The 15,080-nt window shown below is 34.9% G+C and overlaps 2 protein-coding genes across 2 annotated transcripts; one reads left to right on the top strand and one right to left on the bottom strand.

Moving 5' to 3' along the window:
• Positions 1 to 4,677: 4,677 nt before the first annotated feature.
• On the bottom strand, positions 4,678 to 8,314 carry LOC113082393 (protein mab-21-like 3). The gene is made up of 7 exons (XM_026254055.1): positions 8,202 to 8,314; positions 7,873 to 8,013; positions 7,693 to 7,764; positions 7,147 to 7,438; positions 6,161 to 6,342; positions 5,162 to 5,356; positions 4,678 to 5,031 (listed from the first exon to the last, which is right to left on the bottom strand). The coding sequence occupies exons 1-7, from the start codon at positions 8,247 to 8,249 to the stop codon at positions 4,798 to 4,800; spliced, it is 1,164 nt and encodes a 387-aa protein (XP_026109840.1). The 5' UTR covers positions 8,250 to 8,314; the 3' UTR covers positions 4,678 to 4,797.
• Positions 8,315 to 9,348: 1,034 nt separating this feature from the next.
• Positions 9,349 to 11,674, top strand: LOC113082392 (dnaJ homolog subfamily C member 28-like). Its single transcript, XM_026254054.1, has 2 exons — positions 9,349 to 9,490; positions 10,346 to 11,674. The coding sequence occupies exon 2, from the start codon at positions 10,368 to 10,370 to the stop codon at positions 11,499 to 11,501; it is 1,134 nt and encodes a 377-aa protein (XP_026109839.1). The 5' UTR covers positions 9,349 to 9,490; positions 10,346 to 10,367; the 3' UTR covers positions 11,502 to 11,674.
• The last annotated feature ends 3,406 nt before the right edge of the window (positions 11,675 to 15,080 follow it).

Raw genomic sequence — 15,080 nt, 5'->3', positions numbered from 1 at the left:
TTACTTGTGCTCCGTTCTGCTTATGAAGCTTAATGAAGAACATAAACATGTTTTTAGCCAGCATAATTCTGTAATTATGGCATCTAACAGCAGGAGCTAACGGCTGAAGCTAACAAGCTAAACACTGACAATGGAAAAGGCTGCTAGCCTTTATATATATTATGTTTTTTTTTTTTTTTTTTTTTTTTTTTTTTTTGAGATGTTACCTTTAATTTAGATTTTACTGATGACAGAATATAAGTGTATCAAAAACTTGAGATGTTTCACCAAAAATATTTAAGGCTGCTGTTGACAGTTATAGAGCTACATGGTCTTGGAACAATCTGATGAGTAATGTTTGAGTTTATATGGAAATCTCAGACTTTTTATTACAGACTTTGACATCTTAGCATGTAAAATTCATGAAAAGGGATCTTCTGCTCAAAAACAAGGCATAAGCAAGAATCTCTTCCCATATTTATCTCTTTCAACATTGGTTGGGTTTCCCAAAGCACTAACTTTACTGTCATACCCCAGTTATCATACTCCATAAGTTTCTGTCTGTCTTTGCGTATTTGTCTCTGTGAGTCTATATCTGTGTCAACGGGAGATACTTCATCTTCACGTCAGTCCCATTGTCACACCAGCCCTTCTCTCTCCTTTCCTCTGCCCACATCTAAACTGCAAGCGTTTCTCTCTATAAGTGCACCTGTCTCCACTGTCTGTCTGTCTCTCAGGCTGTGCCACTCAATCTTGTCTTGATGCTGAACATCTTCAATCAAAGCCTTTTGATGCTAGCTCTGTCTTCAGCTCTGAAAGATGCAACAGATGTGAAAGTATCTCAAACACTGGATGTAACAGACGGTCCACATTTTTCACATTAAAGGATTAGCTCCCCAAAAACTGAGAATTCTGTCTGATTTACTCACTCACACATCTTTCAAAACCCCTTTGCTTTTATTTTTTTTCCCATGAAAGAAATCTTAAGATTCAAGAATATTCACATATACATATGCATTATTGCAACCACAAGCTGTCAAGCTTTATAAAAAATTATCTGTGTTGTAGGAATCACGGACCCACTTTATATTAAGTGGCCTTAACTACTATGTACTTACATTTTAATTAATAATTTAGTACAATGTACTTATTGTGTACATACATGTTTTTACATTGTACTTATATAAAAAAAAACTACATGTAATTACATCTGTATTTAATTTCTGTAATTACATTTATAATTACACTGTTGACCCATACTTTAGACCTTAACCCACCCTTAAACTTACCCATACCTCCAACCCTCTCCCTAACCTTACCCCTATCTCAATAGCAGCAAAAGTGTTTTACAACACAATATTAACACAATAAGTACATTGTACTTATTTATTTTTTTATGTAACTACATAGTAGTTAAGGCCAACTAATATAAAGTGGGGCCGGAATCACTAATTGATTACATGATACTTTGTGCTTTTATAGTATTATGTCTCACTTTTTATTAAAAGCAGTCCATGTGAATAGTTTTATATATATTTTCAATGTAAAGTACACATTTGTTATTTTAAAGCCCTTTGCAATTTATTACAAATATATATATATATATGTGTGTGTGTATATATATGTATATATATATATATATATATATATATATATATATATATATATATATATATATATATATGTGTGTGTGTGTGTATATATATATATATATATATATATATGTGTGTGTGTGTGTGTGTGTGTGTGTGTGTGTATATATATATATATATATATATTACTATCCTGCAAATGGTTACTGCAAATGGTTACTAATGATTGCAACTGAAATTAAGAATATTGCAACACTCATTTTTCAACAGTAAAATGTATCTGGCATGTAGACATTGATTACATTGATAACCATGAACATGTCAAAATACATTAAATGAAAATCTGTTAACATATATATTACAATTGAAACGAGTTATTTTAAATTATAATGACATTTTAATATTTAAATATTATTTTACTATTTACTATTCATATTATATATATATAGTATATGTATATCTGATCTATATATCTATATATAATATCTGCTGAATTGTAAATTACCAATTTAATGCATCCTTGCTAAATCACAGTATTAAATTCTTAATAAATAAATGAAATTGCAAATCTCAATTGTAGTTGCTTACAGCTAGTGAGGAACTTACTTGTGCTCCGTTCTGCTTATGAAGCTTAATGAAGAACATAAACATGTTTTTAGCCAGCATAATTCTGTAATTATGGCATCTCACAGCAGGAGCTAACGGCTGAAGCTAACAAGCTAAACACTGACAATGTAAAAGGCTGCTAGCAGTCGGTAGCTCAAACAAGATGCTGTCAATTTGCTACTCACTCACTCACAGCTTGGACACCTCTATAACAGTAATGTCCTTCTGAATAAAAGAACACCACACAGCTAAAGATGGAGGACATATGAAGAAGTATGAAGTAACACACAGATGATGAAGCTGTATGATGTAGGAATATGATATGAAAAACTTGATGTTTAGAAGATGCAAAAGTCACAAATCTGACACCTTACAATTCTGTCACCTCAGGGAGATAAAACATTCATCTTGTGCTGAGAAAAGCTAGACTCTAGGCATAAAGGCTCCTGGCCACAGCCTCCTGCACACTTACCCTGCATTTCCACTCCAATGATGGATTTCTGCACTGAAGAGACACAGAAAAAGAAATGCTTCAAGCTGGATGTTGGATATTACTCAATACTTCATGAAATGTTTTGGGTGGCTGTTGGATTTATTGATAGATATGTTGGACTGTTATTGTCAGGTTGAGTAGTAGTTCCTAGTTCTTCAAACTGTAAATAAAAACGAAGTGTAAATAAGTGTAGACAGTGTCAGATGAACAACTCAAAACAGCTTGTCATGAACATACAGCATTAATGATTAATTAAAAAAGTTCAACAAATTAAATATATGTTTAAGAAGTCTATCTTCTAGTCTATGCACCTCACTTACATCATTTTTAGCAATAAGCTGATGTCATCAGTGTGTAGGATTTATGCAAATGGTTTCTGTGAGGGAGAACATATCTAAATTGTTCTAAGATTATACAAATTTTGGCCCACTAAGAAAACTAAATGATGCTTCACTATGAAACTTCACTCCACTTTTGGTATTGAACTTACCTATTCGTCCTGTAGTTACAGACACACTGAGCTCGAGAAAGAATCCAGTTAAGGCACAAATCTTTAACGTGTGATGTCACTGCGACTGTGTGATTTGACCGCTTAGGCTATAAATGGTTGTGCATGTTCTGCTTGGAGTGTTCGCACAGAAACAGCCTTTCACCAGTGGATTCTGTTCTCTTTCACAGCTTGCTTTTTAAAATCAAACACATTCCGCTCTTTATTTTCTCAATCATCCATGCATCTTTATTAATAATTTCAAACTGTCCCACCCACTAAAAGCTGTGCAGATTATCACACTTATATACAAGGCATATAGGACATAAGTAAAAGTACGGGGTGAAATGTTTCGAAATGTTTGCACAGCAGAGCACCAGTTTCAATAAAAGGATATATTTCAGTCCAGACAATTTTTTTACTTTTACATTTTGTCTTCGGTTCTGAAAATATTTATTTTCCTCATTACCACAAACAAAGTGCTTGAATCTGAGCACAGGAGCTCAGAAGTTTAGTGGTTTAGTGGCACACTTGGCTAGCACAATGGTCTCTTATTATTATTATTCTAAAGTTTTCATTAACTTCGGTAGGCTGTACAGCGAAGGAGTTTTAATTGGCTGTTTTTTAGTTTATAGAAAGCTGAACTCTAGTAAAATGTCTTTTTTAAATAATTGATCTTTTCTCGTTAAATAGTGAGAGACCACATGATTTTTGTCAAAGAGCCAGCTCACAAACCATAGTTCCCCAACCACTCAGCAAAGAGTACACTAATAAATCTCAATCCAGTCACGGTGATGGTTAACATTTTGATGAGCATTAAAGGAAGAATTCACCTAAAATTTTGAATTGTGTCTCATTTAAACTTCTACGTATTCAAACTGCCAGTGTCACAATATGTCAGAACTTCTGATGTTATTTTTGTCCAGAAAAAAAGCAATGTGAACGTAACTCCTTTATGGATGAAAGTCAATATGATTTTGGAATGACATAAGGGTGAAAAAAATAATGTCTGAATTCACCTTTGGGTAAACTACACCCTGGATGTCTCCTATGATTCACTTACTACTACTCAGTGAATCTAGCGTATTCCCTTTTTAGTAAAAATACATATCATTAGCTACAAATAGAAAAAATAGTTCTTTATTACTGACCTGTGCTATTACCTAGTCATGTTTACTATGGATATTAAGACCTCTTGTAACACGTAATAACAGTGCCCTCTGCTGGAATACAATATAATTAAGGGTTCCTCTAGTACAGTAGAGTACAGAGAGTTCAGCATCTAAAGTATATCTTATCTGAAAAGACCACCCTTGTACAAAAAGGCATTGATCTTTTGAATAAAGACAAAATAAAAACATCATATAAAATAAAAATGGTGCATTTCGGATGAGAAAATATTTAATTATGTCAGCATTGTTCACGTCAATTATTCAACAAAGTTGGCCTACTGTATTAAAAAATAAAAAACAGCATAATTCTGGTGAAAGTTTCAGGATCAGACAGACATAAGAAGGAAATGCACTCATACTTACTTAGCCAACCACGGCCTATTACCATGATGATCTCATCAATATGATGCAGTCAGAACGGAGCACAGCTAACATAGATCTATGCCATCTAACCCATACAGGAAGCTTCTAATGAACATATGTTCCAGGGTTGTCCAGGAAATTATTGATTTTCTTTGCAACGTCATCAAGCTCATTAGTATTGCTGTATTTCAGGAGGTTGTGGGATCGTACAAAGTAATGTCGGAGATAATGCTGGCTAACACACTTATGTAGCTTCTGCACCAGCCGTAATACACATCCTCTGAAGTCTCTCCAGTCCCTGGTGCAGGGGTACTTCTCACATGTCCAGAAAAGCAGTGTCTAGATGATGCAAAGACAGTGGCAAAGTGTGTAAACCTGAATTTGTTTATAAGCAGAATGATGTCTCAAAAATATGAAAAGAAAAGAAGAGACCGAAAAGGAGTGGAAGGCTGTTTTGCTTGACTGGTACCTGTAGGTGGTAGGCAGTAATGACAGGTTTGCTTCCAGGACACCAGACGTCCTCCTTGAGCTGTCTGACCACCCGATAACACTTCCTGCGGCAGCCGCCGTCCTCATCTATATTGCTCAGCAGCACCTGCTCTGCCCGTGAGAATGACAGCAGCCAGTGGTAGTTTGATGTGGCCATTAGATTGAATCCAAATGACTGAAGGGGATTTATTAGATGAATCATCATTGTAGTGCATGTAAACAGTACTCAGGACAATTTCTGTTTACTAGTTTATAATTGATATATTATCAACGTATTATTATACCTAATAATAAAAATATGTGAACCTGGACCACAAAACTGCAGTCTTAAGTCACACAGGAATATTTGTAACAATAGCCAACAATACATTGCATGGGTCAGTCTTATTCTTCTTTTATGCCAAAAAAATAATTAGGATATTAAGTAAAGATTGTGTTTCATGAAGATATTTAGTAAATATCCTACTGTAAATATTTCAAAAATGTAATTAAAAAAAAAAAATATGCATTGCTAAGGACTTTATTCGGACAACTTTAAAGACCTGCAGATTCCATATTTTCAAATAGTTTTATCTCGGCCAAATATCGTCCTATCCTAACAAACCATACCTCAATGGAAATTCAGCTTTCAGATGATGTATAAATCTCAATAATAATAATAAAAAAGACCCTTGCGACTGGTTTTATGGTCCATGGTCACATATTAAAATATTCATATAATTATAATAATATTAATAATTATTTAATGCCTTTGTTTAATGAAAATTACAGTTTAAACCTGCAATAATGTGAAATATTATTGCAATTTAAAATATCGCTGTTTAATATTTTAATGTATGGTAAAATTTAATTTTCATGTGATGGCAAAGCTGAATTTCCAGCAGCCGTCACTCCAGCCTTCAGAAATCATATCAAATATATAATAGTAAGTATTATATTAATTATTTGCACAAATTCCTATGTATATATACCCGCTGACCTTAATACAGCGAGCCCGTTCTGTGGAGGGCCATCTTCGAAAAAGACGAGGCCACCTAGCTCTCTTTGGCCAGTAGTTCATTAGCTCCACTGTAGGAACCAATTCCACCTCAATTTGTGCCTCTGATGTTTCCACAGCAACACGCACCACTGACCCGACTGATTCCAGCATACTCACCTTACCTGTCACATAAAGGCAAAAAGAAAGTTAAAACAAATTAAATGTAGGGTGTATATATGCTGTTACACTTTATGTATAGTGTGCATTTATGCATTACCCAAGTAGGATTTATTCCTGGATCAACATCGTCAACCAGTCAGTTTTAGGGTTAGAACTGGGGATACTTAGAGGCTTGAAACAACCTATCAACCTATAGTTTCATGCGATTTTGACTCATTAGAATGTTGATATCATCATATTGTGCTAAATGGTGTTCATGTGTGTGGAAAGCTGTCTACCATTAACACACCAAATCAGAAAACAAAAAAATCCTGTCTGTCAAATGAGGATCTTTTTAAGCTTTATTTCATTCTGTAAATTGATAAACTATTTCCCCCCCCAAACCAGTATAGTGAAAATCCCAACTATGTAGCTAATTTCATTGGTTATAGTTAGGGGTTGTGTTTGGTGTAAGCATACATCACTTTGATTGACATGACCAATGAAATGTTTAGATTCTGCTGTGGGGTGGAGTTTTTGCTGAAAGGGTTTGGGAAAATAATCAAGCATTTGGTACAGCTCATCTGATTTCATAGGATATTCTAATAGCCGACTAGAAACTAAATATAGAAGTGGATCAAAAATGTTCATCAAAGTTGCCTAAGACAAGAACGCATTTTGGTTTTATGTTCTAGGGACACTTTGATGAAAGGCTGTTATCCAATTAAAATGCTGACTAGTGTACATACAGTGGGATCCATCTGAAACCATTTGTATTATTCTAATGTAAAACAAAGTTTTCATACAAAATTATTCTCATAACTGACTTGTTAGACCGCAGGTCTTTATGGATGCCTCCAGATGCTCTTTGAAGACGTTCACCACCTTTGCTGGCACAATATCACCCTCAATGATCATGCGGGCATCATGCCACTCCTGATTCGGATTGACGAAACTCTCTAGCTCCAGCCACTGGTGGAGCTTCTCTGGCTCACGGACCGGTGAGAGGAGACGAGACCCGCTCAGTGTGTAGTAACGCCACTGACGCGTGCGCCTCTCCTTATAACCCATCAGACCCTGTAGGGGCACTGAAATCAGGAACAGAGTTGGGGTGAGCACCTGCCGAAAAAGAACGAGAAATCTATGATCATCCGTTCAGCTTTATGAAAATTCTAATGATAACTCATGGAAGAGAAATTAATTAATGGATTAATTAATGTTCCTATAAACTATTACATGTAAAAATGCAGTGCAGCTTTTGTCTTCGTTGCTATGTATTTTTTTATATGCATCCATATATGGTCCATGCATTGCAGTACATTGAAAAATAATTTTGCTTTGTAAGAGATACAGCTGACAGTTCTGTTGCTTACTTGGATGGCAGGGTTGTATGCGCATCTTCCTCTGAGTAATGCAGACCATTTTGACACTAAAGCTGGCTGGTCCTAAATCGGATTTTGGACACCAGAGGAATTATGATGTTACAAAAGTAGCCATAATTAAAATACAGTTATTCATTGTATAATAGACAAGAGGCCTACATGAAGTATTACTTTGAGGCTGGCATTATGCACTCCAGAGTTTGCAATGGACTGGAAACGAGCATCCTTCGAGCTGACCTCAGCTGTAAGATCTTTTATGATTTTTTGCACATCTTCTACGGACTTTGAAACCTGACGATGCCTGAGATCCACCTGACAATAACACATTCGGCCACCATTGACAGCACAACAGAACAAAATTAGCAACTTACAAACAAACCAGGGCAGACGCCATTTTCTTTGAGCTATCTGAATAAATAAAAAATAAAATAAATACAAAATTAAGTTAATACTTTAGTTCGATTTAGATCCCAGTACCCAAGACAGCAAAAATAGGTCACCTGATTTTGCAAATAGTTGTCCAGGTCTTCATCTGTAAAGTTGGTCATTTTGCAGTCTATCCTAAGAAGTGCTCTCTTTGAATGCTATTTTTAAGTCTTCTTTCCAGCCGCAAAGCTTGATGTGAGGTCTTTGTGGCCCTTTTTTTGTGGTTCTTTTGTGTCCCCGTGTACGTGTGACACAGATTGTGCGAGGGAAAAGCACTTCAGCAGAGACCCATTGATCTCACAATATTGATTTCTGAGATGCTAAAAAGCTCTCATGGTCCTCTGGGCAAATGAGTTCACCAATTGCTTACTCACATGACAGATCACACTCATAGAGAAATTTGAATGTAAACATCTGTTTTATTTTAATCTAGCAATGTAAATAGTGGAATATACAAACATGCAGATGGATCCCACTAATGTCTTTCTATATTTTGTATTTATATCAGTCTGAATATATCTAATTAATATAAGCTGGTTTCAGAAACAACATCAAATAGAGGCAATTTTATATATGAAATGATAAAGCCTATAATTACAAACAAGTGGTCCAATGAGGTCCAAAATTGGGAACCTACATTTGAGTTCACAAATTTGAGAGCAATTTGAAACATGGATTTTAAACAAAGGCAATATATATATATATATATATATATATATATATATATATATATATATATATATATATATATATGTATAATTCAAGAGTTCATGCATGGAGTGCCATCACTGCAAAAGCTAGAAAAACAAAAGACCTCTAAAAATGTCATAAATTAATTTATCACAATTTACTACATGTGCATAACTTGGTTGACTTCTAAAATAGCCCAATTTATATATATATATATATATATATATATATATATATATATATATATATATATATATATATATATATATAATATTAAACCTATATTAAAACCTACTTGAATAGTTTGCTTATCTCCCTCGTACCAAATCTCACAGAACACACTGACTTTCACCAGACTGTGCACAAAGAGGATAGCAGCAAATGTGTCCTGCACAGTGGATAAAATAGTTAATTTTTAAATTGTTTTTAAGGAGAAAGAAGCCTAAGTTATAAATGTTCCTGTAATGTGGCTGTTGAGATTTGTCGCCACCTACAGGACCAATTCTGTACCGCGCTTTGCCCTGAAAACACTGACTACATTTCCCCGCATTCTGTTCGACATTAATATATAACAACAAACCCCAGTGCACGTTCAAAACGGTGTCATTCAAAACACAAAGACATGCTGACCTAACCCTCTCTGCAGTGGAGACATCCGAGCTAAATCGGTGAGGTATGTCCTTGCTATGTATTGTTCGTGTTGTATTTAGATTTCACTATCGTAAGTGTTCATATTTGATATGTAGGCTAGTTTTGAACATTAGCTTTTGTGCTACAACAAACTTGACAATATCACTGGAGGTTTATGGTGGCCATATCACTAAATATTATCTAGAAACACTGCATTATAACATTGTTGACAAAGCTTTGCAAGATCTGACTTAGCAAATATCTAGCAAGTCCTAAACCTACATGAAATGTAACATAAACCAGCCCTAATTTGATTGACAGTTTCTGTGCCAAAATAAAAGCCTGAAGACGTCATAGCCACACTCTGAGAAAAAAACAAAAAAGGTACAAAAGCTGTCTGATACTAATAAGTACCTTAAAGGCACCTTTAGGGGTAAATAAGATTCAAAGGTGTACATGTTTTATATAATATTGTTGTAATTATTACAGTTGTACTGGAGAATAAAGTTATTTTCTTAAACACCTTTTATTTTTATTTTTTACAGTGAAAAAGTATTTATGTATTTTACCAAATTGTGCAGTGCTATAAAGCACATCAAACCTGGAGCTTAAAAATAAATACATAAAGTATTTATTTATCTATCTAACTCAAAATAATTATATAGTAATTTTAATAAATGTTCTTTTCTTTTAAGTATTACAGTTTTTATAACAAGGTTTGATAAGTAAAAAAATAAAAAAATAAAATAAATAAACATTAAAGGTGTATATGATATTTACTGTTTTTTTTTAATCTATTTCTTAAGCAGCTCATGCACAAGAATCACTCACTTTATATACCCAAAAGTTATTGTTCAAATCAGTTTAGCATTATTTCATAATTTCCGTATATATTTAGGTGCTGGATTGATATAGGCACAATGAGCTGCTGGATGTTGTTACGGTTGCACAGCGGGGACCTCCGCAGATCTCTGCTGCCTCTGTACGGTTCCCTCAGCCTGCGAGCTCTCAGTTCTGGCTCTATCAGCCGCAGCTTGAGAGAGAGTTACCGTATACTGCAGTTGCCTGATGATGGAGACAGCAATGCTGCAGAGGTCAAGGAGGCTTACCTTCACATGGCCAAGCTCTACCATCCAGATTCTGGCGCTCCAACAGCAGATGCTGCTCTATTTTCCCAGATAGAGGAGGCCTATCGGGCTGTTCTAGCCCACCTTGCCCGACAAAAATCAGCTTCACAGTATACCCAATCGATGGAGGATGAAGAGGAAGATCAAATTAAAAGAAATGCACCTCAACATAGACAATACCTCAGTTTTGAAGGCATTGGTTCTGGCACTCCAAGCCAAAGAGAGCGACAGTACCGACAGTTTCGTGTAGAGCGCGCCACTGACCAGGTTCTGGAGTATCGACAGAAGGAGATGGAGAAGGCGGCAGCAGATGAAGGAGCCATGGTGACACGAGATGCACGTTTGCGCAGCAAGCAGATCAAAATCACTCAGGCAGTGGAGAGGCTGGTTGAGGACCTCATCCAGGAGTCGATGGCCCGTGGAGACTTCCAAAACCTCAGTGGCACTGGCAAACCACTCAACAAGTTTGATCACAACCCTTATATGGACCCCATGACGCACAACCTCAACAGAATCCTTATCGACAACGGTTACCAGCCTGAATGGATCGTGGCTCAGAAGGAGATCAGGGAAACCATTGCAAAAATGAGGATGAGTTTGCAGGAGGTCAGGGCAAGGATGGGAGAACCCATGAGACACTCAGAAACTCTCCAGTGGAAGGAGCACTGCGCTGCGTTTGCTAATGAACTGGGGAAACTCAACAAGAAAGTGGACAATTTCAACCTGATTGTGCCTCTCATGAGCAGGCAGATGGTGCATTACAGCCTGAAGAGAGAGCTGGAGAAGATACTGGAAACTGACAAGCTGCTCAGGCAGGAGAAGGAAAGAGAAAAAGAAAGAAAGGAAAAGGAGCAGATGGAGACAGCAAGAACATCTCAGAACACCAGACAAGGACTCATCACATGGATGCAGAATCTTCTTAAATGAAACGCAGAGTTGTATTTTACATGTTGGCCTGTTATTAGTGTGATTACGATTATTTTGCCCCTTCCTTCTTTTTATCATTACTGTAATACAGTATGAAACAATTATTTTGTGTTATTAAAAACTAGCAGAAAAGTAAAGACGATAATTAATAAATAAATACAACACAATGTGGATGTATACATTTTTGCATGTTTTTACTATCTATCTATCTATCTATCTATCTATCTATCTATCTATCTATCTATGCATATATTACAAATATTTATTACATTTTTTATTACATTATTATAAGTTATAATATATATAATTGATTCTTGTGATGGCAATATATATATATATATATATATATATATATATATATATATATATATATATATATATATATATATATATATATATATATATATACATATACACACATATATTATAACTGATTCTTGTGATGGCAAAGCTGAAATTTCATCAGTCATTACTCCAGTATTTAGTGTCACATAATGCTTAAGTTCAGATATTATTTATATGCTTATTTCGTGCTCAAGAATCACTCATTATTACCAATTTTTAAAAGATTTGTTCTGATTAATATGTAGATATATGTACAAAAAACGTATACAATTCTTTCTTTTCTTTATTTTGGGGTGAAATAGATCTTTAATATTGATAATTAACATGAACAAATTAAGTACATTATTTGGCAGATACATATAAATGTAAATTAGTAACAAGGAGGCTTGGCCTTTTTGACACTGCATGATTTGTCCCAAAGAGCCCTAAAATCGCTTAATAAAAAGGAATTTACTTCCAAATCATTTTAATAACAAATTCCTTTTTTAAAAAAAGTGACTCTAGGGAATTTTTGTCCAAAGTCTCCGAAGGACAGCAATTATTTTGTTTCTGTGGAGTTGTCATGCCAGTCATTCATGATCAAGCATGAAAGCTATTCTTGGAAAATCTGATTACACATCTCAAACATTCCATGACCTTATACATGCCAATTGAACGTGATCATTATAACAAATGCTAAAAGGGTTAACACACTGATCCACAAAATCTGTTTGTTTGGACATTGTGTACTAGACTTATTACCTGCAGATAAGATGACCCAGTGGCATTTATAAAACCAAACTGACTGTAGAATTCAATTGTTTCATTTATTTTTGACATAATGAACAACTGTGACACTTTTTTTTTTTTTTATATGTTTCATCAAACTCTGTCTAGGGCTGTAATCTAGGCCTGCTCCTGCTCTCTTCCACTGTAGCCCGGAAGGTGTCCGAGGGCAGCTGGGTTACTGATGACCACAGGAGAGGCTATACTAGCCCAGTCTTTAGCTATATACAGATGATATGGATCCTGTGAGTTCTCCACCTTCTTTGAGCGAATATAGCTGAACATAATGCCAAAGGTAAAGAAACTGAAGAGTCCCACCATCAGACAGATGTAGATCATGCCGTGACCTTTATCAGGGACCGGAGCTCCACTCAGATGCACAGGTGGATGATGTGGTGGTGTATACGGAGCTGCGCCCACCACCCATGTTTCATTAATGTAGTGCTGCAACCAGGATACCAGCAGAGCGTGGATATCTGTGTAGTTCTGCTCTAGCATTTTTTCCAACTGTGGATATAGATACTGAACTCAATATATAAATACAGATATGGAATTCATCATTTGGTTATTTTTTTATTTTTTAGGAATACTTCTATATTGCTAAATATATACAACCAATCAAATGTTTGGATACATATTGAGTTATATATTGAGTTCAGAATTTCGTTCTCATGATCTTAATATTTTGATCTAAATGCGAAAGCTATACTGAATAAAAAATAAATAATAATAATTTAAAAAATGTAATTATCGAATAATTTTAAGTTTGGGATCTGTACTTTTTTCTGAAAGAAAATAATTTTTAACTAAATTATTTATTTATTTTTATCCAGAAATGATGCATTAAAATGATCAAGAGTGATATTGAAGGCATTGATTATATTACAAAATATTTTAAAATAAATGCAGTTCTTTTTTTACATAACAATAGAAAGCAACCCAGCAGTTTTCTATATATATATATTATCATTGTCAAAGCAAAGCAGTCCAGTATATAATATACAGACACAAATTGATATTGGTTTTTAAGCAAGAGAGAAAGGTATATAATATAAAAATAACAGACATACCTTAGTTTTGCTGGTAATAGGAAGTTTCAGTTTAATGGAAAAGAAGCCAAAACAGTGTGTTGTAGATCTTTCCTGCTAGTCTCCCTGTAAGCTCTTCTATATAGAAAAACACTAAGGAAGACAGGACAGTATCTGAGCTCATGGTTCCACCCATTTCTGAACATAGAGAGATTTATTCAGAAGGACCCAGTCCTCTCAAGATGTCAACAGCTTTAATGAATGAAATGTATTTAATGAAAGTCAAGGTCATCAGCTTCAACACGGGGAAAGTCTGCACCTGAACAGAAGTCTTACCAATGACGTGCTTACCAATGGCGTGGTCAGATCCTGCACCGATCAACCACAGATGTAATTAAAAGCCAATGTGAGAGAGAATGATATTTTTGAATGTATTATTTTGACGTTAACAGGCTAGTTAAGTGTTATGTTGGTGGAGAGGAGCATGAGTCACTGGGGAATGTAGATATTTCTATCAACTCTGCCAGCTAGACCTTGATGTTGAATAACTCCACATGCAAGTGGGAACAATGGTTTACATTGAGACAGCCAGGAATTCGAGACTCACAGATTCTATTTCAGGGCAACAAAAAAAAATAGACATCACCTTGAAAAGTCCTCGACTTGCGTCATTACTGCGATACCAGCATACGAGATGAATACTGAGTCATCTTTTGAAAATGGATACATTCATAAAACTCAAGAGGCATGTGGGCTGAAAGTCAGAACACTTACTATTTTGCGACTAAAATACAGTTTCGCTTTAAAAAAAAAAAAAAAAAGGTAAAAAGGACATAACACAACATTGAAGAAAAAAAAAAAAACATTTTAATGACATGTTATGGCTGTTATTTATGTATGACAGGACAAACACCCATGCCATTGCCAAGTCAGTGACATTTTCAAAACTAAGTAAAAAAAAAACCAGCATATACCATCATATACAGACATAACAAACAGTAAAAGGCATCAGAAATACATTATTAAGGTCAATGTGATAAAAAAAAATCAACTGGTGTTTATCCTGGTAAAGAGTGTAAGTCTTCCAACAAAAACTAATTACAGTGTTATGGTCCTACAAATGACTCCCAAGTGCATGAAATTGAGGACCATGCCTTTCAGTACATACTAATGGATAAACAACTACTTTGAGCCATTTTGAGTCTTTTTATTATTATTATTATTATTATTAAAAACGTTAAAACAATGGACTCTCGTATAACTAAATTTTAAGCTGTATATGTCTAGACCAAAAAATAAAATTATACGAGAGCACTTAATGGCCATCCGTAATTTAGGAACATGCTGAGGCACATGGTGGAACGAGACTTACAATTAATTGCAATATGAAAGGGAAAAGCACCCCCCAGATTTTATGACAAAAATATTTACTTCATCTCTA

The sequence above is a fragment of the Carassius auratus genome, unplaced genomic scaffold, assembly GCF_003368295.1.
Source record: "Carassius auratus strain Wakin unplaced genomic scaffold, ASM336829v1 scaf_tig00035951, whole genome shotgun sequence".
NCBI classification, from domain to species: Eukaryota; Metazoa; Chordata; class Actinopteri; order Cypriniformes; family Cyprinidae; genus Carassius; species Carassius auratus.
Note: the sequence above shows the minus strand (reverse complement) of the source record. Positions and strands in the feature narration are given on the sequence as shown.

Bases quoted from the DNA above. Each gene is read 5' to 3' on its own strand.
- LOC113082392 (XM_026254054.1), top strand. From the start codon at position 10,368: ATGAGCTGCTGGATGTTGTTACGGTTGCACAGCGGGGACCTCCGCAGA.
- LOC113082393 (XM_026254055.1), bottom strand. From the start codon at position 8,249: ATGACCAACTTTACAGATGAAGACCTGGACAACTATTTGCAAAATCAG. The intron at 7,765-7,872 runs GTAATACTTCAT...AATCCGATTTAG, and splicing joins TGCATAATGCCAGCCTCAAA to GACCAGCCAGCTTTAGTGTC. The intron at 7,439-7,692 runs GTAAGCAACAGA...CTTTTTCGGCAG, and splicing joins CATACAACCCTGCCATCCAA to GTGCTCACCCCAACTCTGTT.